The sequence below is a fragment of the Bos taurus genome, chromosome 12, assembly GCF_002263795.3.
Source record: "Bos taurus isolate L1 Dominette 01449 registration number 42190680 breed Hereford chromosome 12, ARS-UCD2.0, whole genome shotgun sequence".
NCBI lineage: Eukaryota > Metazoa > Chordata > Mammalia > Artiodactyla > Bovidae > Bos > Bos taurus.
In genome coordinates, this window is record NC_037339.1 from 25220372 (window position 1) to 25247705 (window position 27334).

The 27334-nt window shown below is 40.1% G+C and overlaps 1 protein-coding gene across 1 annotated transcript in view; it reads left to right on the forward strand.

Annotated features, from left to right (window-relative positions):
- Window positions 1–25540, forward strand: part of CCDC169 (coiled-coil domain containing 169) — a 36977-nt gene extending 11437 nt beyond the window's left edge. Inside the window, 6 exon segments of the mRNA XM_059892229.1 lie at window positions 4109–4230; window positions 4321–4359; window positions 16862–16889; window positions 16892–16960; window positions 17171–17223; window positions 20063–25540. Coding sequence (XP_059748212.1) covers window positions 4109–4230; window positions 4321–4359; window positions 16862–16889; window positions 16892–16960; window positions 17171–17223; window positions 20063–20143 — 392 coding nt within the window. The 3' untranslated portion in view covers window positions 20144–25540.
- The last annotated feature ends 1794 nt before the right edge of the window (window positions 25541–27334 follow it).

Consider the following 27334-nt stretch of genomic DNA (forward strand, 5'->3'; position numbering starts at 1 on the left):
TGGCAATATACAGCCTTGACGTACTCCTTTTCCTATTTGGAACCAGTCTGTTGTTCCATGTCCAGTTCTAACTGTTGCTTCATGACCTGCATACCGATTTCTCAAGAGGCAGATCAGGTGGTCTGGTATTCCCATCTCTTTCCGAAAGTTCCACAGTTTATTGTGATCCACACAGTCAAAGGCTTTGGCGTGGTCAATAAAGCAGAAATAGATGTTTTTCTGGAACTCTCTTGCTTTTTCCATGATCCAGCAGATGTTGGCAATTTGATCTCTGGTCCCTCTGTCTTTTCTAAAACCAGCTTGAACATCAGGAAGTTCACGGTTCACATATTGCTGAAGCTTGGCTTGGAGAATTTTGAGCATTGCTTTACTAGCGTGTGAGATGAGTGCAATTGTGCGGTAGTTTGAACATTCTCTGGCATTGCCTTTCTTTGGGATTGGAATGAAAACTGACCTTTTCCAGTCGTGTGGCCACTGCTGAGTTTTCCAAATTTGTTGGCATATTGAGTGCAGCACTTCCACAGCATCATCTTTCAGGATTTGAAATAGCTCAACTGGAATTCCATCACCTCCACTAGCTTTGTTCGTAGTGATGCTTTCTAAGGCCCACTTGACTTCACATTCCAGGATGTCTGGCTCTATGTCAGTGATCACACCATCGTGATTATCTTGGTCATGAAGATCTTTTTTGTACAGTTCTTCTGTGTATTCTTGCCATCTCTTCTTAATATCTTCTGCTTCTATTAGGTACATACCATTTCTGTCCTTTATCGAGCCCATTTTTGCATGAAATATTCCTTTGGTATCTCTGATTTTCTTGAAGAGATCTCTAGTTTTTCCCATTCTGTTGTTTTCCTCTATTTCTTTGCATTGATCGCTGAAGAAGGCTCTCTTATCTCTTCTTGCTATTCTTTGGAACTCTGCATTCAGATGTTTATATCTTTCCTTTTCTCCTTTGCTTTTGGCTTCTCTTCTTTTCACAGCTATTTGTAAGGCCTCCCCAGATAGCCATTTTGCTTTTTTGCATTTCTTTTCCATGGGGATGGTCTTGATCCCTGTCTCCTGTACAGTGTCACGAACCTCATTCCATAGTTCATCAGGCACTCTATCTATCAGATCTAGGCCCTTAAGTCTATTTCTCACTTCCACTGTATAATCATAAGGGATTTGATTTAGGTCATACCTGAATGGTCTAGTGGTTTTCCCTACTTTCTTCAATTTAAGTCTGAATTTGGCAATAAGGAGTTCATGGTCTGAGCCACAGTCAGCTCCTGGTCTTGTTTTTGCTGACTGTATAGAGCTTCTCCATCTTTGGCTGCAAAGAATCTGATTTCGGTGTTGACCATGTGGTGATGTCCATGTATAGAATCTTCTCTTGTGTTGTTGGAAGAGGGTGTTTGTTATGACCAGTGCATTTTCTTGGCAAAACTCTATCAGTCTTTGCCCTGCTTCATTCTGTATTCCAAGGCCAAATTTGCCTGTTACTCCAGGTCTTTCTTGACTTCCTACTTTTGCATTCCAGTCCCCTATAATGAAAAGGACATCTTTTTTGGGTGTTAGTTCTGAAAGGTCTTGTAGGTCTTCATAGAACCGTTCAACTTCAGCTTCTTCAGCGTTACTGGTTGGGGCATAGACTTGGATTACTGTGATATTGAATGGTTTGCCTTGGAAACGAACAGAGATCATTCTGTCATTTTTGAGATTGTATCCAAGTACTGTATTTCGGACTCTTTTGTTGACCATGATGGCTACTCCATTTCATCTGAGGGATTCCTGCCTGCAGTAGTAGATATAATGGTCATCTGAGTTAAATTCACCCATTCCAGTCCATTTCAGTTCGCTGATTTCTAGAAGGTCGACATTTTCTCTTGCCATCTCTTGTTTGACCACTTCCAATTTGCCTTGATTCATGGACCTAACATTCCAGGTTCCTATGCAATATTGTTCTTTACAGCATTGGACCTTGCTTCTATCACCAGTCACATCCACAGCTGGGTATTGTTTTTGCTTTGGCTCCATCCCTTTATTCTTTCTGGAGTTATTTCTCCACTGATCTCCAGTAGCATATTGGGCACCTACTGACCTGTGGAGTTTCTCTTTCAGTATCCTATCATTTTGCCTTTTCATACTGTTCATGGGGTTCTCAAGGCAAGAATACTGAAGTGGTTTGCCATTCCCTTCTCCAGTGGACCACATTCTGTCAAATCTCTCCACCATGACCCGCCCATCTTGGGTTGCCCCACGGGCATGGCTTAGTTTCATTGAGTTAGACAAGGCTGTGGTCCTAGTGTGATTAGATTAACTAGTTTTCTGTGAGTATGGTTTCAGTGTGTTTGCCCTCTGATGCCCTCTTGCAACACCTACCATCTTACTTGGGTTTCTCTTACCTTGGTCGTGGGGTATCTCTTCACGGCCACTCCAGCAAAGCACAGCCATTGCTCCTTACCTTGGATGAGGGGTATCTCCTCACCGCTGCCCTTCCTGACCTTCAACATGGGATAGCTCCTCTAGGCCCTCCTGCACCCGTGGAGCCACGGCTCCTATATATATATATTCAATACTTTTGGCTTATTACAGAACAAAATGTGGTAGGGAAAATAAAACTCAGTGTGCTCATTTTTTTCAGAAAAATAAAACAGTTGATAGTAGGAAATTGACCAGATTGGGGGTTGGGGGCAGCAATACTGTTATGTAGCAAGAAAGCAAAAAAGTTGTTAATTTCTGGTTTTGTGGACCTCCATCCACTTGTTGAGTATTTGGATTAATGACTTTGGACTTGGGTATGGGAGGACATTCCTGCCCCCTCTCCTTGTAGACTACATTTGCTTAGAGATGAGGGTGAGGGCAGGGTTGTGCAGGGTTGAAGACATTGGTAGTAATGTGAGCTAATGTCTTTCTGCTTAGACTCCTCCATCAACTATTGTGTAGTAGAAATTGCCTCATATATGTAAAAAACATTTAAAGTTTAGAAACAAGCTATTTTTTTTCTCTCTTTTACAAAGTATGACTTTCCAGACTCAAAAACAAAAAAATTAGCTTTGAGCCTTAAAGCTGAAAAGGAGCTTTGTGTGTATGTGTGTACTTCTATTTTTTCTTTTAAGTATTTAATATTTTCTTGAAAAATTTTAAATCTCATTCATGTCTTATTTTTAAAATTTTTGGTTTATTTTTTTACATTTTTTAAAATTTGTATATTTTAAATGAAATAAGCATGAATATTTTTAATGGTAAAAGATACAATTCACAAAGAAGATACACATCACGAAAAGGAGCTTTTGATTCTAGGCTGTATCTTCCTCCTCTGCCTAGAGCAATAAGACAGATGTTTTGGCCTCAATAGCCAAAGGAATTTAAAGAAAACTGCTTACAGATAAGAAAAAATGCTTGAACAGGTAGCCAGATAATTACCATAGCACAGAGGTTAAGAGGACACACTTTCAAGTCAGAACAAACTGGGTTGAAACCCCAGTTCCCCATTTATTAGCTTTGTCACCTTAATAATGTTATTTGACATCTCTGAGCCTGTTTTCCTTATCTGTTAAATGGATAACTAAATGTTTGTAAATAAGGATTGAATCTGCTAATATATATAAGGCACTGTGTGCTTTTAACACAGCAAACACATAATTTGTAGTTGTTAAATGGACTCAGAATTCTTTTGCAAAGGAAAAAAAGGAGAATATTACATTGGATGAGAGGCTAGTACTTTTCAGGCTGTAACACTGGGTTTGGCCAAAAAGCTTGTTTGAGTTTTCCATAACATCTTATGGAAAAACCCAAACTTTTTCGGCCAGCCGAATTATAGCTATTTCAAGTTCTAAGGAAAGAAACGTGTTACTGATATTTCCTCTAATAGAATTCCTTATAAGTATACACAAAGAACTCAAAGAACAAAAGCGGGCAGAGAGTGAGCAGACTAGGAATCATAGAACAGTGACTGTGAGGTCCAGGCCGGTGGAAACCTATGAGTCTGCTGTCTACACAGATCCTGTCTAACAGAGACATTAGTTCACTCTGGTGCATCTGTGTTACTGATAAAGCCCAGTATAGTGACACAGTCAGGCTGAGCTGATTAATGTTGTTTTCATGAATAATGAGAGTTGGTGAGGTGCCCCCCTTTTCACTCAGGTGGTGAATTAGGAGACACAATTTGAACTAAATGATCAACTAGAAAAGCAAATTGTTTCTCTCAAAGAGAAAATGGAAAAAAATCGTGGAAATCCTTCAGATATGGAAGCAACTATATATATATATGTATATTTCATAAGTTGAGTAAAAACTGATAAAAGATCAATTACTTATATTTGCTTTGTTATAGACAGACTGTCTTCTATTTGAGTCTATGAACAGATGCCAGTGGTGAGTAAAAGATGGTTAAATAAAAGGAATAATTGAAGGAAATTATGTGTATTTCCTGCCCCCAGGCAGATTCTACACAAAATTTTAAAGGTCCAAATAAAATACTTTGTTCAGTGGAGCTTTTCTCAGGATGTAAGGAATCCTATACATATGGCCTTGATCTCTCCCTTATAAACTTGGACAGAGATTCTGTTGCAAGTACAAACCAAATAGAACTGGAAGGATCTCAGTGGTCAGGCTTGAGTGTATCTGTTCCTTGTAATCTAAAAGTGCCTGTGTGCTGTGTGCTAAATCACTTCACTCATATCCAGCTCTTTGTGACCCTATGAACTGTAGCCTGCCAGACTCTTCTGTCCATGGGATTCTCCAGGCAAGAATGCTGGAGTGGGTTCCATTTCCTCTTCCAGGGAATCTTCCCAACCCAGGAATTGAACCACGTCTCTTCGTGTCTTCTGAATTGTCAGATGGATTTTTTACCACTAGCGCCAACTGGAAATAGCTCTCCTCATACCCATCAATTCCATCCTAGTTCCTCTAGAATACACACACACACACACACACACACACACAATATGTATAAAATCTAACAACCCATTCAATTACCTCACTGGCCTGCTTTACCTACTTCGTTTGTTGGTTGCCTAGCGACATTGTTTTTCCTTTGAGAGCTAATTTTCAGTTCAGTTCAATAGCTCAGTCATGTCCGACTCTTCGACCCCATGGACTGCAGCACGCCAGGCTTCCCTGTCCATCACCAACTCCCGGAGTTTACTCAAAGTCATGCCAAATGAGTCAGTGATAACATCCAACCATCTCATCTCCTCTGCTGTCCCCTTTTCCTCCTGCCTTCAATCTTTCCCAGCATCAGGGTCTTTTCAAAGGAGTCAGTTCTTTGCATCAGGTGGCCAAAGTATTGGAGTTTCAGCTTCGGCATCAGTCCTTCCAATGAATATTCAGGACTGATTTCCTTTAGGATGGACTGGTTGGATCTCCTAATTTTAATCCCTGATAAATGAATTTATGTTTTATACTTTACAGAGCATATTTATTTGCATTTAATTCATTCAAATATTTTTGAATATTTGTTTAAAATGTAGAGGAGGCCCCTAACATGACTTATGTCGAACTCTTGCTGTTTTTATTGCAAGAATACTCAGAGAAACATGAAAAGCTTGTAAATAAATCAAGGGTACTGTGCATGAAGATGAAGATACAATACTCAACTAAATTAGCAGGACTTAACATTACTCTTAATAGTAATAATAATTTGTCCATAATTAAACATATGTATATAATATGCAAATTAATTCCATACACATTATTTCTGTCTTGCAACAAACCCCATGTCATAAAATTTAATATTGTTATTTTAATATATGTGATTTTAAGCTTAAAGACTCTGAATGATTTACTCAGTTTCACACATCTGGAAATGTGGATTCAAATTCTCTTACTCTTAAAACTATGCCATTTAACTCTGCTGTACCAACAACCCTGCAATACTGCTAATCAGAAGTAATGTGTGTTTTAGTACCTGTGGTAAGGCACTAAGTGCCTGCTGTATTCCTGGGCATTTATGGAGAATACTCTGAATAACTGCAAACCTTTAATGAAAGGTATAGAAAAATCGTCTACTTTTGTTAATGAATTTAGGGATAAAGTAACTTTTTTTGCAAACCTGTTATGTACAATCCAGAAATACCATTGTGACTGTGTTTTAGAAAGTCAGGAAAATAATACGGTTTTTTTGTTTGTTCTTTTTTCTTGTTGGAAAAGTGGCCAAGTTTTTTTCCTCTGCCATGGAGTCATAGCTCCATCTTGTGGTATTTAGAAATTGCTGCAAGGGCTGTTTTAAATGTAGTGTTTCTTAACTGTCGGTAGAATTTTACTACTGCCTACAGAATATGGTCGGCTGCCGTCTATGAGGAGAAGGCAATGGCACCCCACTCCAGTACTCTTGCCTGGCAAATCCCATGGACGGAGGAGCCTGGTAGGCTGAAGTCCATGGGGTCCCTAAGAGTCAGACACGACTGAGTGACTTCACTTTCACTTTCCACTTTCATGCATTGGAGAAGGAAATGGCAACCCACTCCAGTGTTCTTGCCTGGAGAATCCCATGGACAGAGAAGCCTGGTAGGCTGCAGTCCGTGGGGTCGACAGAGTCGGACACGACTGAAGCGACTTAGCAGCAGCAGCACCAACAGAATATAAAATATCAAGTACTGCCTACAGAATATAAAACGTTCTGGCTTCCTTCTTCTAGATAACCCACCCCCAGTCCTAGCTCAAGAAATGAGGGCATCTAGCATTACGGAGAAGGCAATGGCAACCCACTTCAGTACTCTTGCCTGGAAAATCCCATGGACGGAGGAGCTTGGTAGGCTGTAGTCCATGGCATCACGAAGAGTCGGACACTTACTGAGTGACTTCACTTTCACTTTCATGCATTGGAGAAGGCAATGGCAACCCACTCCAGTGTTCTTGCCCGGAGAATCCCAGGGACGGCGGAGCTGGGATCTGGTGGGCTGCCATCTGTGGGGTCGCACAGAGTCGGACACGACTGAAGCAACTTAGCAGCAGCAGCCTTATGGAAGTTAGCAACAGAGTGCTGGTGTGACATGAGAGAAGACTCCGCTGCATATCTAGGAAGGATTTCATCAGTTTTCTCATTGCTACCTCAGACTCTGTGACATACTAATGTTCATGAAAAATACATTTATTTCCCTTGATGAATTGTTATTCTTGAAGAAAATGTCATTCTCTAAGAAACAGAGAATTATATTTCTCTTCAAAAGAACAAAAAAATGTTAGAAGAACCAAGAATGTGGGGCCACATACTAAGCAGAAAGGAAAGATAATGAAAGTTCAGGTTCTTAAGGAACTGACCCTCTCTCTTCTCTGGGAGGTACCCTGAGTATTCTGGTTTTCTTACACAGCGGAATTCAGGAGGAGTTTGTCTAAAGAGCAGGGATTAGGAATCTAGCCACGGAGCTGGTGCTGGAAGTAGCCAGTGAAAGTGAAAGTCGCTCAATCATGTCCGACTCCTTGTGAATTCACCAGGTCAGAATACTAGAGTGGGTAGCCTTTCCCTTCTCCAGGGGATCTTCCCAACACAGGGATCAAACCCAGGTCTCCCGCATTGCGGGTGGATTCGTTAGCAGCTGAGCAAGGGAAGCTGAACAAAGGAAGCCCAAGAACACTGGAGTAGATAGCCTACCCTTCTCCAGCGGATATTCCCCACCCAGGAATTGAACCGGGGGTCTCCTGCATTGCAGGTGGATTCTTTACCAACTCAGCTATGAGGGAAGTTGGAAGTAGCCAACTGCTAAGCAAAAAAACTTGGGATCCTAGAATCCTGCATCCAGTCAAGAAATCTCTCTTTTCCAAGGACAGAAGAGGTATTGTCTTATTCTTTATATAAAAAGCAATATTTGTGAGGATCAGACATGTACCATTTGTGTAATGCAAACATTTTGGTTTTATGTTAATTTTAGGTTGATAATCAGAGAAAAGGGCTTAAATTAGTTGTTTTTGTTTGTAAATTTACAGACACTTTATCCTTGTTGTAGATTGCTTAGTCTTTTGGAGTAACCTATACATGCATACTTAAGAAACTGATGTTTCTTAGTTTGAATACTGATTTTGAGTAACTTCAAATTGCAAGTTTGCAAAAAAAAAAAAAAAAAAACAAATTGTAAGTTTGCTTATGAGCAACAAAAGGATGAACGCTTCTTTTGTCATGAAGGCTACTAGAGATATATAAAACCAGTACACATAGTGCCTGACAGAGTGAGCTGCATGTTAGTTCCCTTCCTTCCTTCCCTTGATAAAAGAGAAGTATAATTTCATTGAAGCAAGTCTGTTGTGAAATTAACCTTGATCCACTTGAAGGAATAAGGGCGAGGGCAAAGCCCAGAGATGTGCAATCTGACTTACTAAGCTCTGCTGTCATTCAAGTTGTGAATCTTCTGGTACCTTCTTAAAGCTCTGGTAGAATTCTGTGGTTTTTTGTACCTGTCCAGATAGCAGGGGGGAGAAGGCAATGGCACCCCACTCCAGTACTGTTGCCCAGAAAGTCCCATGGATGGAGGAGCCTGGTAGGCTGCAGTCCATGGGGTCGCTAAGAGTCAGACATGACTGAGCGACTTCACTTTCACTTTCCACTTTCATGCATTGGAGAAGGAAATGGCAACCCACTCCAGTGTTCTTGCCTGGAGAATCCCATGGACGGAGAAGCCTGGTAGCCTGCAGTCCATGGGGTCGCACAGAGTTGGACACGACTGAGGCGACTTAGCAGCAGCAGCAGATAGCAGGGACCTCTGTAGGGATTTAATGCTTCAAATAAAAAGTGTAGAACCTTTACTCCCCTTGGGCCAGCTGGGTTGTACATTTTCTAGCCCCTTTTGTTTGCATCCACTGGAAACAGAACCTAGAGCCTCCCTAATGTTCCAGGAATTTTCAGATGTGTCCCACAAAGATCTGCAGCCTTTCCCTGGAAAGCTAGAATCTGTTTTAAGTGTACCAAACAACTAAATGTCAAGGCTAATTAGGCTGTTTCACCTCTGATGAGCACTAGCGAGTTCTCAGGTTCTGACCTGGCCCTCTGGGTTTCTTCATTAATCTCATTTAGGCAGGTTACAGGCTGAGGATGCACTATGCTCTTTATCAGAACTTGATGACCTCCGCTATGCAGCCCCACGGATGGTTCCCCAGCAGTGTGCTGAGCGATCTTTCAGTGCTTTACTGTCGTGACTAACATTTGGCAGTGTGTGCCTTCTTTCCTAGGTTAGCTTCCTTAGGCCAAGTCAAGCTTCGTACCCATGACACTGTGCCACACACAGGAAAGAAGATTGGCTCCTCTGCTTCCCAACGTCCCTTTACTGACCAGCACTGCCACATCCTTAGCTGCTAGCCAGTCTATCAAGTTGTGTTCTTTAACTTTCAAACTCTTTAAGAATCACATGGATAATGTATTGAAAGTTTACGTTTTGGGGTTTACTCTAAGAGATCCTCATTTCGTAGGTCTAGGGTAAGCCCTGAACACTAGTATTTTTAGCAGGCATTTCAATAGGTTCTATTGTAGAGAACAATTTGAAGGGAAAAAAAAAGATTTGGGGAATTTATATCCTTCAGAGAAAGATGTGCAAGACAGCCTGTCTTGTGACAAGAGTTACTATAAAGTTTTTATCACCAAGTTTCGCCATTTCCCTATGGCCCGCTCTACTGCAAAGTGGAAGTCCTAGTCTTGACACACTTGGAATCATGAAAACAGTGATCCCTTATCTCAGTCTGTTTGGGCTGCTATTAAAAAACAAACAAACAAAATGAGTGGTTTTTAAGCAGCAGAAATTTATCTGTCTCAGTTCTGGAGGCTGAGAAGTCCAGGATGATGATGCCAGCGGATTCAGTGTTTGCTGAGGGCTCGCTTTCCGGTTCATAGACGCCGCCCTCTTGTTGTATCCTCACATGGTGCAAGGGGCGAAGGAGATCCGGGGCGGGGGGTTCTATTTCATAAGAGCATTAAGCCTGTGCATGAGGGCTCACCCTCATAAGCTAACCATCTTCCAAAGGCCCCCATCTCCTGACACCATCATGTCAGGCGTTACGATTTCAGTATATGAGTTTGGGAGAGGGACACTCAGACTGTAGCACCCCTGTTTCTCTCTGTTTCTAATTTTCCCCCAGTGTCCTCTCCTTTGTTTTCCACTACATCCAGACAACTCGGACCCTTCAAGGAAACCTCTCACCAACACATGTGTCTGTCAATCAGATGGTTAGAGCACAGGAGATTCTTTCCTAAAGCCAACAAGACGGGCTGGTGGTGTGAGGCACAAGGAAGGGGGTGTAGAAACAGAAAAAAACATTCTTTAGGAAAATATTTGGTCCACCTCAAGTGTTCTCTGCAGGACTCTTGGTCAATCTATAGAAAATCAATTCATGGAAAGACAATTTGCCAAAATCCAAATCCTTATAATTTGTTCTTATATCTTAAGGCATTTTCAGGAAGGTTCAATTTGTTGAAAATGGTCTGTAGAATCAATATGAGGTATTCTGTCACAGACATCACCAGATTTGTGTTCTCCCCAAAGATCAGAATGGTTAATTTGGAGACAAATGTAACCTCAAATCAGAGAAAAGTTAAAACAAATTTTATATGTAAATCTATTGTTGTCCACCAGGGGGCGCTTGACACTTAAGCATGCATTGTTAAAATTGCCTTCCTTGAGAAGTATGGCATATCTACAAGTTGTGATTAACTGTTTTCTTAGGGTTTTCTCTTGTAAACATTCAATAGAGTGATTTTTAAAGCTTGTAGTTTTTATATGTTCTTTAGCATAGCAATTACCATTATTTAGAAAAATAGGTGGCTAATACTTTGGCCACCTGATGCGAAGAACTGACTCATTTGAAAAGACCCTGATTCTGGGAAAGATTGAAGGCAAGAGGAGAAGGGGACGACAGAGGATGAGATGGTTGGATGGCATCAGCGACTCAATGGACATGAGTTTGGGTAAACTCCAGGAGTTGGTGATGGACAGGGAGGCCTGGCATGCTGCAGTCCATGGGGTTGCAAAGAGTCAGACACGACTGAGCAACTGAACTGAATTGAGGTGGCTAATAGAGCCTCTTTTCTACTTGGGATAAAGGAAAGGGACATAAAAATCTAAGTATGTTTGATTTCAGGTGTGTAAATATACCCTGAAATTTCTTATTCTTACCCTGTTGTTTCAGTCTTCCGTTAGAAGGTGACTTTTTACAGATTAAGACATGAATATAGGTGAAGTATGATACTGCTTGCAATGCTAAGAACTGACTAGTTTCAAAAATAAAACAAAACAGCTTTTCCATAATAGGAGTTGAATTGTGTGTGTGTGTGTGAGATGGGGCAGGGGTGGGGAAGGGGCATAATTTCTAGTGGAGTCTTCAATTTAGCTGTAGCTTCAGTATATCTTTCCAAGCTGCAATTTTCTAGCATGTGACCATTGATTATATAATCAGATAAAACCAGCTCTTTGGGAAGACCAAGAACTTGTGAGTCTTCCAGTGATTTGGATGTGATGGGATAAGAGACTGTGTGCCTTTGATAAAATCATTTTTAAATACTAGTTTATTTTGAAGTCAGTAAAATAAAGAATCAAAATCTAGAATGAACCTTAACATTATTGTAGTATGACTTTATAATTTTTAAAGGATTTCCAATGTGTATAATAATTTTATAAATGGAATCACAAATGTCTTGCATTTAATGGTCCATGACTAATGTAGTTTTCACAAAATCCAGTATTTGTCCTCATTTTCTCAGCTCTCTTCCCTTTGCTCTACTCCCAGAAAACCAGCAGCCAGGATTACTCCTCACAGCATAGGAAATTGGGGGGTTCTTCAGTTGAGAAACTAAAATGCCCTTAAGAAGAGCAGTCAGTGTGTCCACCCGGAGAATGTATCTCACAGACTTCCCCGCACAGGAAGGTTCGTTGACTGAGGACCCTTGGTGTTGGGCTTCGAAGTCCATCACTGCTTTTCATCAAGACCACACCTCCCACTGTTCCTACCACATGGTCAGAAGCAAGGGGATACCAAGGCAGACGTATTCCTGGGAAACACAGTTAGCCCGTTGTGGGTAACTTTGCCAGACTTTCCTTAGGCGGCTGCCAGCCTGGGCTGCTTCCGCTTTCTCCTGACGTCCCTTTCTCCCGTTCACGGGGGGTCACACTTGCATTACAGTTGACTGCTTTCCCAGCCCTCTCCTGCTCCTTTCGTGTTTCCTTCCACACAGGCATTTCTAAGAATGGATTATTTTCGTATCTAATCCCATCTTGGTATCTGCTTCTTAGAAGACCGCATCTACAGCTAGTGGCACTGGGGGTGCTATGAGAAAACAGCGGTAACGTGAGATTTGGGCCTGGCTCACTTACTGAGTGACAGCCAGAAGGTGCTGTCCTGATCAATAGATTGGCACCAGTGGATCCTGGCTCAGTGTGGCATTCAGTTGCTAAGGACTTCGCCGATGGCAACCTTGGAAAATGTTCTTGTGGAGGAAAATTCTGTGAAAGAAGCCATGATGCAGGCATTTGGAAAATACAGGCTTATTACTAAGTTGTATTTCCATCCTTCATAAAGATAATGAGCGTCTGAGAATAGTTAGTAAGCCCTTAATGCCTAACAATGAAAAGCAGGGAGCCTTGGTGTGGTGGTGTCTGCAAGAGGCTGTCTATACAGTAGTGAAAGGGCAGCCACAATAGAACAGCGGGGATGTCCAAGCAGGCCTGCTGGGAAGGGCAGGGCCCTGATGGGAAGAACCAGGGATCCTAAACCTGTGGCAGGACATCTGGATGACTGCCCGTAATGACTCTACCCCTCCACCCGGCCCCTCTGGGTGGGCAGGGGCGGCCCACGTCTAGCTCTGGGAAGGGCTGGAGCACTCACAGTCCTGGAAGCTGCTGCACAGGCCTCTCGCCAACAGGGCGACCATCTGCCCCCTCTGGAGCTGTCCCCACCTCTTCTCCTGGCTGCCAAGACAATCAGTGAGGGTGGTGTTCAACATCTATAATTTTTAAAATTAAAAAGTTAAGAACAGAGGAGTGGAGGCTGAGGACAGTTAGCCTAGTGAAAAGCATGAGTCTTTCCTTATTTCCCAGAGCTAACCAATTTTTAGATCCAGAAATCACTGACCAAAGAAGCGGCTGGGTTACTAGAAGGAAGGACCCTGCAGTAGCAGTCCAAGTACATATCACGACAGTATCTCCAGTCTGCCCCTCAAGAGACCTCTGACCGCGTGCCCAAGTGGCTGTACACTGCGGGAAAGGAAATAACCAGGATGGGGGTCTAAGCCTGAAGTCCAAATCACAGTGGGCCATGTGCCCACAGACTCGCCTAACCCCACAGTGATGATTTTCTCAGTCCCTGAATACCTAGTGAAGTCCATATACTTGGCAGTTGACGTTAACCTTCCATCAGGCCCTCATCTCTGAAGTAAAAGCTATCATGGTGCAGAAAACCAAATAGAAATGTGGGAAATGGTGCCTTCCCCCACCCAGGCCAAAATTGCCAAACACAAATAATTTCTTATCCCAGAGAAGACAGCAGAGGGCTTAACATCGCTCTGTTTAATTTGCCAGTCTGACCTCTGCAAACCCTGGGTGTATCTTAGAGAAAGACTGTAGGTTACTGCAGGCTTAACCAGTTAGTAGCCCCACCTGTTTTGCCAGGTGTGGTATCACTGCTCGAGCAGACTAGCAGGTCTTCAGTGTAGGGTGTGCAGCCACTGCTTGGAGAGTATACTCTTTCCATTCTGACTAGAAAAGAGAGTCAAGACCAATCTGTGGCTTCTAGTTTCAGTTCCAGGTATGTATAGTGCTTGGAAGTCATCGATCTTGTCACCAGAACAACAGCAAAGATGGGTAACCTGAAAATCAGTGACTCTTCTTTACTCATTAAAAACTGAATTTGCAGAGCAAATTCCCACCCTGAAATCTGTGTAAACAGACAAATCCAGACAGGCATTGAGATCTGCTTAGCCTAGTATACAAACTGATAGGAACACTTAAATGGTAATTGTGATGCATTACTGGAGGAAGTATAGGCGCATCCATTATGAAAGTTGGAGACTTAACACGCCCTGTCAGTAATTGATAAATCAAGAGGGCAGAAAAATCAATAAAAATACTCAATAGCTTATCCGAATAGCACCATCAGTCAACTCAATCTGTTGACATTTATAGAATGTTCCATCCCACTACAGCAGAATACAGATTCTCCTCAAGCTTGGGTGTAACACTCACCAGTGTAAAGCACATTCTAGGCACCCTATTAGACTCTGAGCTTCATGAGGTTAGGGTCTGGGCTTGTCAGTCTCACTGTGGAATCCCCAGCACAATGCCTGACACACAGGAGGTGCTTGATGAATATTTTTTGCATAAAGGAATGCATTGTAAAATTGGGAGACAAGGAATCAGATCGTCATGGGAATAGCACCAAGATACAGTCTTAACACAGAGAAAGCAGATGGAAAATATTTAAGCTTCAAAGGTTAAAACTGCAAACCCACACTGACAAATAACAGAAATCATCCTTTTATTGTAGAAACTACCACTTGATTAATATTCCTAAACCCCTGCTTTCATCATATCACTTCTTTAATAACTTTCAATAGCTGTGGTGTTTCGACTCCTGAACTTAGCATCCTAAGCCTTCTCTAACCAGGACCTTCCCCAGTTATCTTGCTGCTGCTGCTGCTAAGTCGCTTCAGTCGTGTCCAACTCTGTGCGACCCCATAGATGGGAGCCCACCAGGCTCCCCCGTCCCTGGGATTCTCCAAGCAAGAACACTGGAGTGGGGTGCCATTGTCTTCTCCTCCCCAGTTATCTTACCTTGCCTCTTATTAATTGCTCAGATATTTTCCTTCAGCTCTTGAATTCATCTATTTCCTATCTACATTTCTTGTTTGAGCTTCTAGAGTTTTGGAGTGTATCTCATTCATATCTCATTAATATGAAAATAACTTGCGTTGCATTTGTTTATTTGTAAATTAATTTCTTTCAGTATTTCAAGTGCATTTGTCCATTGACTTAGTATTAAAAATGATTAGATTCTATTTACATCTCTAAAAATGTATTAACAAATGATGTAAGTGAAGCGTATTACTACAGAAAGCAAAGCTGGGAATCCTTGGAACAAGGGTCTATGTAGCAAAATTTTGGACTACATCCATCACTCCTTGATTGTCCCTTCAATAACTCTTATTTTGGAGCATTGGTTTACTTCATAAGGGTTTAATTTTCTGTAGAGAACTCAGTCCATTTATCCTCTTCTACTGATAGGGCTTTCATTGATTTTCTTCTGGAGCAAGTTTGTGTTTGGAGGCATGTATGTATGTATGCATGCTCAGTCGTGCCTGACTCTGCGACCCCATGGACTGCAGCCCGCCAGGCTCCTCTGTCCATGGGATTTTCCAGGCAGGACTACTGGAGTGGGTTGCCATTTCCTCCTCCAGGGGGTCCTCCCAATCCAGGGATTGAACCCGGGTCTCCTGCATCTCCTGCAATCCAGGCGGATACTTTACCGCTGAGCCACCAGGGAAGCCTGTATTTGGGGGTGGGGGGTTGGAAACCACTTAGGACACCAGTGCATAATTTTTGAAGACAAGTAATTGCTGCCTGAGAAGTATCACTGACCATGTTTTAACAGAGATGTTAAGCAAACATGCACAGTGGAGAATTGCCACTTCCAAAGGATTTGTTTTATCATTGCTGCTATTTTTAGACACTAGAACTTGTCCTGTTACAGCTGACCTAATTATTCCCATTAATACAATTTTTTTACACTTCTAATAATTACCAGCAAGTATCTAAGAGAAAATCAGTAAGTTTTTAGAGAATGAGCTGAATTTCAGGAGGTGGGTATGAGCTCTAAAATAACTTGTTTTGCTTTGTGGCGATTAAATCAGCTGCTTCCATTTCTATTTGAATGTTTCTTATAATAGATTCGGTGACCCAGATCATGACCAGCAAGAGCTGTGTAGAATTCGACTTGGAGATTTTTAAATTTAAAGTGTCAGAATATGAGAAATAATGGGAGTTATTGGGAAAGATCAGTTATTAGTTTCGGAATTAACATTCTAAACCCAATCTGTGTAATGCATTATTGTTCTGGTGCTTGGCTAACCCTTTTCTCCTCTATGCTGTTCACCTATTTGTGGTGATAGGTTGATGTCATGGTTTCCAGAACTATTCTACTCTGCCATATTTTCACAGTTCCCTTGATTATCAACTTTACTGCCTGTTCCTCTTTTTATTTATTTATTTATGGCTGTACTGGGTCTTCGTTGCTGTGTGGGCTTTTCCCTATCTGCACCAGTGGGAGCTTCTGTTGTTGTGGAGCACGGGCTCCTGAGGGCCCTGGCTTCAGTAGCTGCGGCACGTAGGCTCAACAGTTGCGGATCCCAGGCTCTCGAGCACAGGCTGAGTAGTTGAGGCACAAAGGCTTAGCTGCTCCGTGGCATGTGGGATCTTCCCAGAGCAGGGATCAAACCCATGTCTCCTGCATTTGCAGGCAGATTCTCTACCACTGAGCCACCAGGAAAAGCCTTACTGCCTGTTCTAACACTGTACTTACCCTGATAGCAATCGTATGAATACACACATATAGTAATCATTTAGTGTGTATTGTCGTTGGAGTCAGATTACCTGGAACCCAGCTCTACCATTTACTAGCTCTGTGCCTTTGGGCAAGTTATTTAAGCTCTATCAGATGCAATTTTCTCAACAGTAAAATGAATATATTAGCCATCTTCATGGCTGTAATAAGGATTAAATAATCTGTAGAAAGGATTTAGCACAGTACATGGCATATTGTAACAATAAATATTATTGCTGAAAAGGTACATATTATAGACTTTTGAAGTCACAGAATGATATGGAATAGAAGGAATTTGCCAATGAAGAAATTGGTGGTCCTAATATTATTTAAAATGTGAGTGCATGTAAAAACATTGTTATACTTTCAGAAATCCTTAAATGCGTTGCTTAAACAATTAGAGAGAAAAGGAATCTTGAAAATCAAGTGAAAGACTATGCACTGAGACTGGAACAAGAGTCAAAGGTTTGTTTTTATTTCTATGCTAAGAAATTCCTTTGGAACTGGCATGATTTTTGGTGTGTTATTAAAAACATACTATATAATTTTCCAGTATACTTACAAAACCATTTTGTATACTATTTGGAAAAAGCATAGAGACATAACTTAGCAGTGGTCTTGCTAGTATTGTAAATCTTCTTTGATACCAGTTTCTTGACTTTTATATCTTTCACATAAGCTTGCCACAGGACCAGCAATGAGCGCCGTACATACCCTGCTGAAATGTCTCAGGTAACTTTTGTTTCTTTGCCTTCAGTTTTTAAGAGGTACTGTAAATTATGTTTTTCACTTTTCTAGGTTTTTTGATTGGTTTGGTTTAGTAGAGAAGCAGCTGTTGGAATTAAAGGAGAAACAGTACCAAGTTTCTATATATGGAAGGTGAAAAAGAAAATATGTAACTTTTATAAAAAGGTAAAAATAAGATATATGTTTCCCAAATTAAGATTATATTTTCTGTACTTGTTTCTTTAGTTGTTCCTTTAGTTTGATTTGTAATTACTAGAATTCAAACAAGTAGTTATCACTTCTCTGTCATGAAAGTCAAGGCATTTTATCTCATAGCTATGCATGATGAAGTCTAAGATAGACCCCACACTGCTATTGCTAGAAAGTGTGCACTTACAAGCAGCAGGACAGGAAGTGATCAATGAATTATGAAAGACACTGTACATACTTTCCACAGTTTTTCATTCCCTTTTCCATTTTATTTATGATGTTGTTGGTATATAGTTTTGGTTTGGATGTTGTCAGACCTATCTTTTATTTATGGCTTCTTGTATCATATTTTAAAAGACTGTCTTTGTCTCAGTGTTTCATAACATTCATCACATCTCTTTAGTACTTATATGGCTTAATATTTGATATTTAGATATTTAATCCTTATTAACTATTTTGATATATGTTTTCAGGTTAGGATGCAAATTCAGTTTTCAATGTGCATGATTTGAATGGAAGTGTCCAAAGAGGGGTAGGATGTATGAATCTAAGAGAAAAAAATAAAAGATCAGGATTGAAGCAATGGATTTAGAACTTATTAGCATATAGATAGTAAATGACCCCATGTGAATGAATCACATGCATCAGGGAGAATACACAGGGTGAAGAGATAGTCTGAGATACAGCTCTGAAGAGTTTCAGGAGTGATAGCCAGGGAAGAAGAGCCGAAAAGAGGGTCAGTGTCCTCAAGACATAGGTACCTGAGACACTGAGGTAGAGGACCTTGAGGGCTGGTTTTGACATAAAAGTAATCAGCTGATCACTGATTTGGTGTTTCCAGAGGCTCAATGAAGGGACTGGAAGGAAGGGAGTTAGCTTTGGGAATTGGAATAGAGAATGGGGTGCACAGAACAACTTGAGAATGAAAGTCAGGGTGAGGGGTAAAGGCAAGCTTGGACTTCTAGTGCCAACGAAGGTAAGTAGGAAATTGAGACAAAATTATGGTCTCTTGCCCATGAAATGGACAGTCAGTCCACCTTGTATAGTCCTGGGTGCTTGGCTGGAAGCCCTGCTTCCTCCTGCTGCACCGGCATCCAGGGGCCTTTCCTCAGACCACACTCTCTGTGTCCTCAGAATATGCTGCTTCTCCTACATTCCAGTTCTGCCTCCTTCAAGGTGTAGCAAAACGCCCTCTCCTTTATGAGGCCATGATGATGAGAGGCCACAGACTTTGGAGTCACTGCGAATTGGACTCGAATCCCAGATTTGTACCTACTGTGGTGTGACCTTTGGAGGCCTCGATTTCTTTCCTCCTCTGTATAAGGGAAGTAGTTGGAGTATCCTGCCAGGGATTTGTGAGGCTCTGGAGATATGATGTATGTAAAGTGCTGAGTGAAATGCCTGGCACATAATTGGTTCTAAATTCCAATAAACTGAATATTATTTTCCTGTTTTTCTTTCCAACCTCCCTAGCCCCTCCCTCTGTGACAGGGGCATCAGCATTTCTACTTGCCTTAGCCATCCTCCTTTAGCTTTGTTTATCTGAAAAAAAAATCATTTGGGTGGAATAGCTCCTACTCTGATTATACAGGATCACTGAACATACAATCAAAGCCTATTTTAACAGCTTCCCAGGAAGATGTTAATCCTGTTTCCCTGTATAAATGTTAATAAGGATTTTCACTCCAGAGTGAATTGTTAATCTTTATAGTCAAAGATTGTTCTGACTATGTGGATACTATGGTGACTGGAAAGGTCAATGAATGATTTGCCATTCTTTCCATGCTGAATACATAAATAATTGATTCGTTAGTAGATAACTAGAGCTGTTTGCTGAGTCTGCTGTTTATATTTCTGCTGGCTTCACAGTTTTGGCTGAAACTGAGTTTCCACATCTTAGGATTCTTCCAATTTACACGGTATGTGGACAGTATGGACATTGCTTTTTAATACTATACAGGCAATCTAGCCGATATTTTATAATAACTATACAGTATACAGCAAAATGAAGTGAAAGTGTTAGTCATTCAGTTGTGTCTGACTCTTTGCAACCCCATGGACTGTAGGTTGCCAGGCTCCTCTGTCCATGGAATTCTCCAGGCAAGAATAGTGGAGTGGGTTGCCATTCCCTTCTCCAGGGAATCCTCCTGACCCAGGGATCAAACCCAGATCTCTTGCATTGCAGGCAGGCTCTTTACCATGTAAGCCACCAGAGAAGCCCCCAAAATGTAGTATAACCTGTAAAAATTGTCAATCACTGTATTGTACACCAGTACAATACAATACTGTATAATTTTGATGTACAATATAATATTGTACATCAACTATACTTCAATTAAAAAAGAAAGAAAGGAGAAAAAAAGATACACAGGCATACCTAGGAGATATTGCAGATTTGATTCCTGACCATCACAATAAAATAAAACAAATATTACAATAAAGTGAGTCACATGAATTTTTTGGTTTCTAGTCCATATTAAATTTTTTTACACTGTAATGTAGTACAACAGCATTATATCTAACATACAGTATCCATACTTGGTTAGGAAAGAGTTAATTGAGAATTGACTATTCCTCTTATCTCTGAAAGCAATCAAGAAATAAGAGGATAAATGCTCAACTATTTGTATTTCAGACCTCTGGCTCCTACCAAGTTTCTCAAAGGAAACAGATGGATCAACTGCCTAAAATGAAAGAGAATCTAGTGAAAACCTAAGTCTAGATCTTTCCATTCTAATTAATTACATTCAAATGTGAATGGTATTCACGAAACAGGTGTCCATTATATTTTGGAAGCTTAACTTTTATAGCAACAATGTAAAATAGCAGATGTTAAGAGAACTTAGAGAAGTTTGTATTCTCCATTTACTATTTATATATATATCTGGTAGGTTCCAGGAATATTGTTCATCCTCAAACATGATGTTATTTTCTAAGCTAAAATGATACTGTTCCCAAGTAGAGCTTAGAACTACACCATTAACAACAAATCCAATTAAATGATCTGTCTTAACCTTTTAGTTTTACTACTGTGGGTGAGAATCCCTTAGATGAAATGAAGTAGCCATCATAGTCAACAAAATAGTCCGAAATGCAGTACTTGGATACAGTCTCAAAAATGACAGAATGATCTCTGTTCATTTCCAAGGCAAACCATTCAATATCATGGTAATCCAAGTCTATGCCCTGACCAGTAATGCTGAAGAAGCTGAAGTTGAACAGTTCTATGAAGACCTACAAGACCTTTTAGAACTAACACCCCCAAAAGATATCCTTTTCATTATAGGGAACTGGAAGGCAAAAGTAGGAAGTCAAGAAACACCTGGAGTAACAGGCAAATTTGGCCTTGGAGTACAGAATGAAACAGGGCAAAGGCTCATAGAGTTTTGCCAAGAAAACACACTGGTCATAGCAAACAACCTCTTCCAACAACACAAGAGAAGACTCTACACATGGACATCACCAGATGGTCAACACTGAAATCAGATTGATTATATTCTTTGCAGTCAAAGATGGAGAAGCTCTATACAGTCAGCAAAAACAAGACTGGGAGCTGACTATGGCTCAGGTCATGAACTCCTTATTGCCAAATTCAGACTTAAATTGAAGAAAGTAGGGAAAACCACTAGATCATTCAGGTATGACCTAAATCAAATCCCTTACGATTATACAGGGAAAGTGAGAAATAGGTTTAAGGGACTATATCTGATAGAGTGACTGATGCACTATGGATGGAGGTTCGTGACATTGTACAGGAGACAGGGATCAAAACCATCCCCAAGAAAAAGAAATGCAAAAAAGCAAAATGGCTGTCTGAGGAGGCCTTAAAAATAGCTGTGAAGAGAAGTGAAAAACAAAGGAGAAAAGGAAAGATATACCCATTTGAATGCAGAGTTCCAAAGAATAGCAAGGAGAGATAAGAAAGCCTTCCTCAATGATCAGAGCAAAGAAATAGAGGAAAACAATAGAATGGGAAAGACTAGAGATCTCTTCAAGGAAATTAGAGATACCAAGGGAACATTTCATGCTAAGATGGGCTCGATAAAGGACAGAAATGGTATGGACCTAACAGAAGCAGAAAATATTAAGAAGAGGTGGCAAGAATACACAGAAGTACTGTACCAAAAAGATCTTCATGACCCAGATGATCGTGATGGTGTGATCACTCACCAGACATCCTGGAATGTGAAGTCAAGTGGGCCTTAGGAAGCATCACTATGAACAAAGCTGGTGGAGGTGATGGAATTCCAGTTGAGCTATTTCAAATCCTAAAAGATGATGCTGTAAAAGTGTTGCACTCAATATGCCAGCAAATTAGGAAAACTCAACAGTGGCCACAGGACTGGAAAAGGTCAGTTTTCATTCCAGCCCCAAAGAAAGGCATTTTTTGGGTGAGTGAACAATTGCACTCATCTCACACACTAGCAAAGTAATGCTCAAAATTCCCCAAAACAGGCTTCAATAGAACATGAACTGTGAACTTCCAGATGTTCAAGTTGGTTTTAGAAAAGGCAGAGGAATCAGAGCTCAAATTGCCAATATCTGCTGGATCATCAAAAAAGCAAGCGAGTTCCAGAAAAACATCTATTTCTGCTTTATTGACTATGTCAAAGCCTTTGACTGTGTGGATTACCACAAACTATGGAAAATTCTGAATGAGATGGGAATACCAGACCACCTGACATGCCCCTTGAGGAATCTGTATGCAGGTCAGGAAGCAACAGTTAGAAGTGGACATGGAACAACAGACCAGTTCCAAATAGGAAAAGGAGTACTTCAAAGTTATATATTGTCACCCTCCTTATTTAACTTGTATACAGAGTACATCATGAGAAACACTGGGCTGGGTGAAGCACAAGCTGGAATCAAGATTGCCAGGATAAATGTCAATAACCTCAGATATGCAGATGATACCCCCTTATGGCAGAAAGTGAAGAAGAACTAAAGAGCCTCTTGATGAAACTGAAAGAGTGAAAAAGTTGACTTAAAACTCAACATTCAGAAAACTAAGATCATGGCATCCGGTACCATCACTTCATGGCAAATAGATGGGGAAACTGTGGAAACAGTGGCAGACTTTATTTTTTGAGCTCCAAAATCATTGCAGATGGTGACCGCAGCTATGAAATTAAAAGACGCTTACTCCTTGGAAGGAAAGTTATCACCAACCTACACAGCTTATTAAAAAGCAGAGACATTGTCAACAAAGGTCCGTCTAGTCAAGGCTATGGTTTTTCCAGTGGTCATGTATGGATGTGAGAGTTGGACTATAAAGACAGCTGAGTGCAGAAGAATTGATGCTTTTGAACTGTGGTGTTGAAGAAGACCTTTGAGAGTCCCTTGGACTGCAAGGAGATCCAACCAGTCTATCCTAAAGGAGATAAATCCTGAGTGTTCATTGGATGGACCTATGTTGAAGCTGAAACTCCAATACTTTGGCCATGTGATGCAAAGAACTGATTCATTAGAAAAAACCCTGATGCTGGGAAAGATTGAAGGTGGGAGGAGAAGGGGATGACAGAGGATGAGATGAATGGCATCACGGACTCAATGGACATGAGTTTGGGTAAACTCCAGGAGTTGGCGATCTACACAGAGGCGTGCTACAGTCCATGGGGTCACAGAGAATTGGACACGACTGAGCGACTAAACTGAACTGAACCTTTTAATGAGCAAGTATGGACACTGAAATAAATGTAGGTGTCAATGCAATTTAAACTATGTTTTTGTATGTGAATAAAAATAATTTAGGATGAATAAAGAATAGAGGAATATTTTAGAAGTTTAGGAGGTTATGTCTACACACACTTTTCTCTGGTCCTGTACTAAGTATAGAAGAATTACTCAGGCAATCCTTGTCTTCTATAACCTTATCTCACGCAGACAATATATTCATATAAAACTTAACAGTATTAAAATTGTAAGCAAAGATATAAACTATCTATAGATCAGAATTCTTTTCAAACACAGGCACTCAAAATGCATGTAGTATAATAGGTTTCTTTGGTGGAAATTCATAGAATAGCAACGTTCTGTTCAGAATTTGGCTAGATGGATAAGAATGTATTTATTCTTCCTTGAGTAATCATAAATACTTGAAGTGTACAAGATAATGAATAATCAATGGAAATACAATGGAGTTAAAGCATTTAAGTCAATTGTAGAAAAGGACTTCCTTCTGAAAAATGCTGTACTTCTGTGTTGAGAGGACCCCAAGACGACTCCCGTGTTCAGTGGTTCACTAGAACGACTCACAGGACTCAGCATCTATTTGTGCACACAGCTAAGATTTATTACAGTAAAAGGATACAAAGCAAAACCATCAAAGGAAAGAGGTGTGTGAGATGAAGTTTGGAGGGAACCAGGCACAAGCTTCTAAAAGTTCCCCCAGTGGAGTTTTGCAGAAACTTAGTTCTTCCAGCAATGAGCTGTGAAGGTTGATTCCGGGGGCTCACATTAGATATTTAGTGCCCATATATTTGCTGGCCATTTGTATATCTTTTTTGGAGAAATAGCTATTCAAGTCCTTTGCCCATTTTAAAAAGCTTGTTTGTGTTATTTTTGTTGCATTATAAGAGTTCTTTATATTTTTTGGTTATTGGACCTAATCAGATAAATGATTTGCACATATTTTCTCCCATTTATTGGTTTTTTTCCTTTCTTGATGATGTTCTTTGAAGAAGACAGTTTTGATTTTGATGAAGTCCAATTGTTACTGGCTTCCTAGGATTTATTTTCTCAGTTGCTTGTGCTTCAGGTATCATGTCTAATAAATCATTGCCTAATCCGAGAACATACGAATTTATACATATTTTCATCTAAGTTTTATAGTGTTAGCTCTTTTTTTCAATCCATTTTGAGTGAATATTTGTATAGGATGTGAAATACATCTAATTTTAGTCTTTTGCATGTGTTGGCCACCTCATGCGAAGAGTTGACTCATTGGAAAAGACTCTGATGCTGGGAGGGATTGGGGGCAGGAGGAGAAGGGGACGACAGAGGATGAGGTGGCTGGATGACATCACCAACTCGATGGACGTGAGTTTGAGTGAACTCTGGGAGTTGGTGATGGACAGGCAGGCCTGGCGTGCTGCGATTCATGGGGTTGCAAAGAGTCAGACATGACTGAGCGACTGAACTTAACTGAACTGAACTGATTCAATTATTCTAGCATCATTTGCTGAAAAAACTATTCTTACTGAGTCGGATTGCCTTGGCATCCTTTTAAAAATTAGCCATACATGTGTTCCCCATCCTGAACCCTCCTCCCTCCTCCCTCCCCATACCATCCCTCTGGGCCGTCCTGTGGCGGATTCATTTTGATATTTGGCAAAACTAATACAAATATGTAAAGTTTAAAAATAAAATTAAAAAAAATAAAAATAAAAAAATAAAATAAAAATTAGCCATAAATATATAAATTTATTTCTAGGCCTCAGATCTATTCCACTGGTCTGTAAGTCTGTCCCTATGCCAGTACCATTCTGTCTTGATGACTATAACTTTTCATAAAGTTTTGAAATCAGTGAGTGAGTCCTTTAATCTTCTTTTCAAGATTGTTTTGGTTGTTCAGAGTCCCTTTATTTTCTATATACATTTTAGGATTAGTTCGTCAGTTTCATCGTAGGAATTTTACCACAGAGCTGAAGAAAGAGTGGAGTAGGGCGAGTTAAATAGCTACAGAGTTCAGTGTTCTTACTGGATTTTGCCATAGGTGTGTGTGTGTGTATGTATTAAATTCTCCAGGATTGCTGCAAGCCTTTGGTTAATTTCTAGAGTTCTAAAAGTTTGCTTCTGACCTTTTTTTTTTTTTTTTTTGTAAATTGTCTCATTGTTTTTAAGGAGGAAATTATTTTTTGGGGGTCCCTATTCTGTCATTTTCACTCCAGTGTTCTTACCTGGAGAATCCCAGGGACGGGGGAGCCTGGTGAGCTGCTGTAACATATGGCTGTTTAGGATTATACAGTAAACAGAAAATCTGCATAGAGAGATTTCTCTGTGAAGGACTGTGGACTGGGGGAACTAGGAGAACTAGGTAATTCTCCCCATGTGACATACTAGTGTTTTTGTTGCACACAATGGTAACTGAAAAATCATGATTAATGCTTATCTTATTTCAGGGTAAGATGTAATTCAGTGAATCAGAAGACAATGAATGCCATGAGAGGACCAGTAAAAAAGATTTCAAGATCAAGCCGTCTTTCAAAATTCAATCTGTGATTCCTGAACTGGATAGTTTATATTTCTTACCTTTTTTCATTTTAATATTTAACTTGTGAAGTTAATGGTTCACATACTTTTCAGGGAATGAAATAGATAAGAAAGAGCTATCAATCTTATCTTTAGCTTTTCTTCTAGAAGTTTGTTTTTTTGTCTGTATGAAAGTAATTTTCTCAAGACCATAAACCATCTAATAGCATTCTTATGATTTTTTAAATATCCTAGTAAGCCTTAAGGTTGGCATCATTACACTTGCTTTTAATGATATACTCATGATCTGTTCTGATAGTAACATTGCTATTTTATTTGGATTCTAGTTAGCTATTAGCTAAAAATGTGAGTTCATCAGAACGTTTTTGCTATTTTAGGCTATATCATGTTCAGCTTTTTAAAACTCAAGGTTTAAACAAAGCTGGAAATCAAATACATTTTAAACTTTGATTTGAACTATCATGGTGTTGTGGAAATAGCCTTCAATCAGGAATCAGCTTGGGTGTAATTCCCACCCAGCTCTGAACTTAAGAGATCTGGGATAAGTTCTTTCACCTCATCTTCATTTCCCACATCTGTAACTGAAGCAAACTGTACAATTTCTAAGGTTTCTTACCATTCTAGAAAGCCAGTACTTATTCAACTGCAAGGTCCTTCCACTTAACATATGGCAATTTAAGTCATTTTAAGACATGTATTAATTTATGGGGCTGGCCTAGTTCTTTGGGCCATACTTTGGCCAAGTGTTCACAATACTCAAGTCTAGAGTGGAAATAGAACAGGGTATGAGAAGTGTTCTTTTAAGGCATTAAAAAAATTTACAAATTATCTTATTTATATTTAGATTGTTTTCTTACTGTCATGTATGTCTGGTGACCCCCTGCTTAATAAGTTAAATTATTGGATTTTACAGAAATCACTCAGAGGTAAGTATAGTTTCTGGTATTCTTACCTTATATCTGGTACCAAAACCTAAATTATATTCGGTATCACCAATAATGGATGCCAAATGCTTTTCTCTAACTATTTATAGATATTCACTTTTTTAAAATTAGAATACATACATTTCATATAGACAATTATGTGACTTTAAAAAGTAGTGCAGAGAAACATAAAGTAACTTCCTGTAAATTATTCCAAATAGAAATCATTTGGAAATATTTTTACCCCTGTTTAAGCTAGCTACAGATATATCAGCTACCATGACTCATTTTATTAAATAATTACTGCTACTGCTGCTAAGTCACTTCAGTCATGTCCGACTCTATGCAACCCCACAGACGGCAGCCCACCAGGCTCCCCCGTCCCTGGGATTCTCCAGGCAAGAACACCGGAGTGGGTTGCCATTTCCTTCTCCAATGCGTGAAAGTGAGAAGTGAAAGTGAAGTCGCTCAGTTGTGTCTGACTCTTAGCGACCCCATGGACTGCAGCCTACCAGGCTCCTCTGTCCATGGAATTTTCCAGGCAAGAGTACTGGAGTGGGGTGCCATTGCCTTATACTACATTTTTATTTATTTACTTCTGTATACACTATTTCTAAAAAGTATTGTGTTACCTTTTACTAAATATAGAGATATATCTATAAATTGAAACAAGACCCATAAGATGAAAGATAAAAATAAAAGTTAGTTTTGCTAGATTCCCAACTAAGAAAAAGCTCTATTTTAAGCTTCCTAGTAATCAGCGCAAAGAAAGA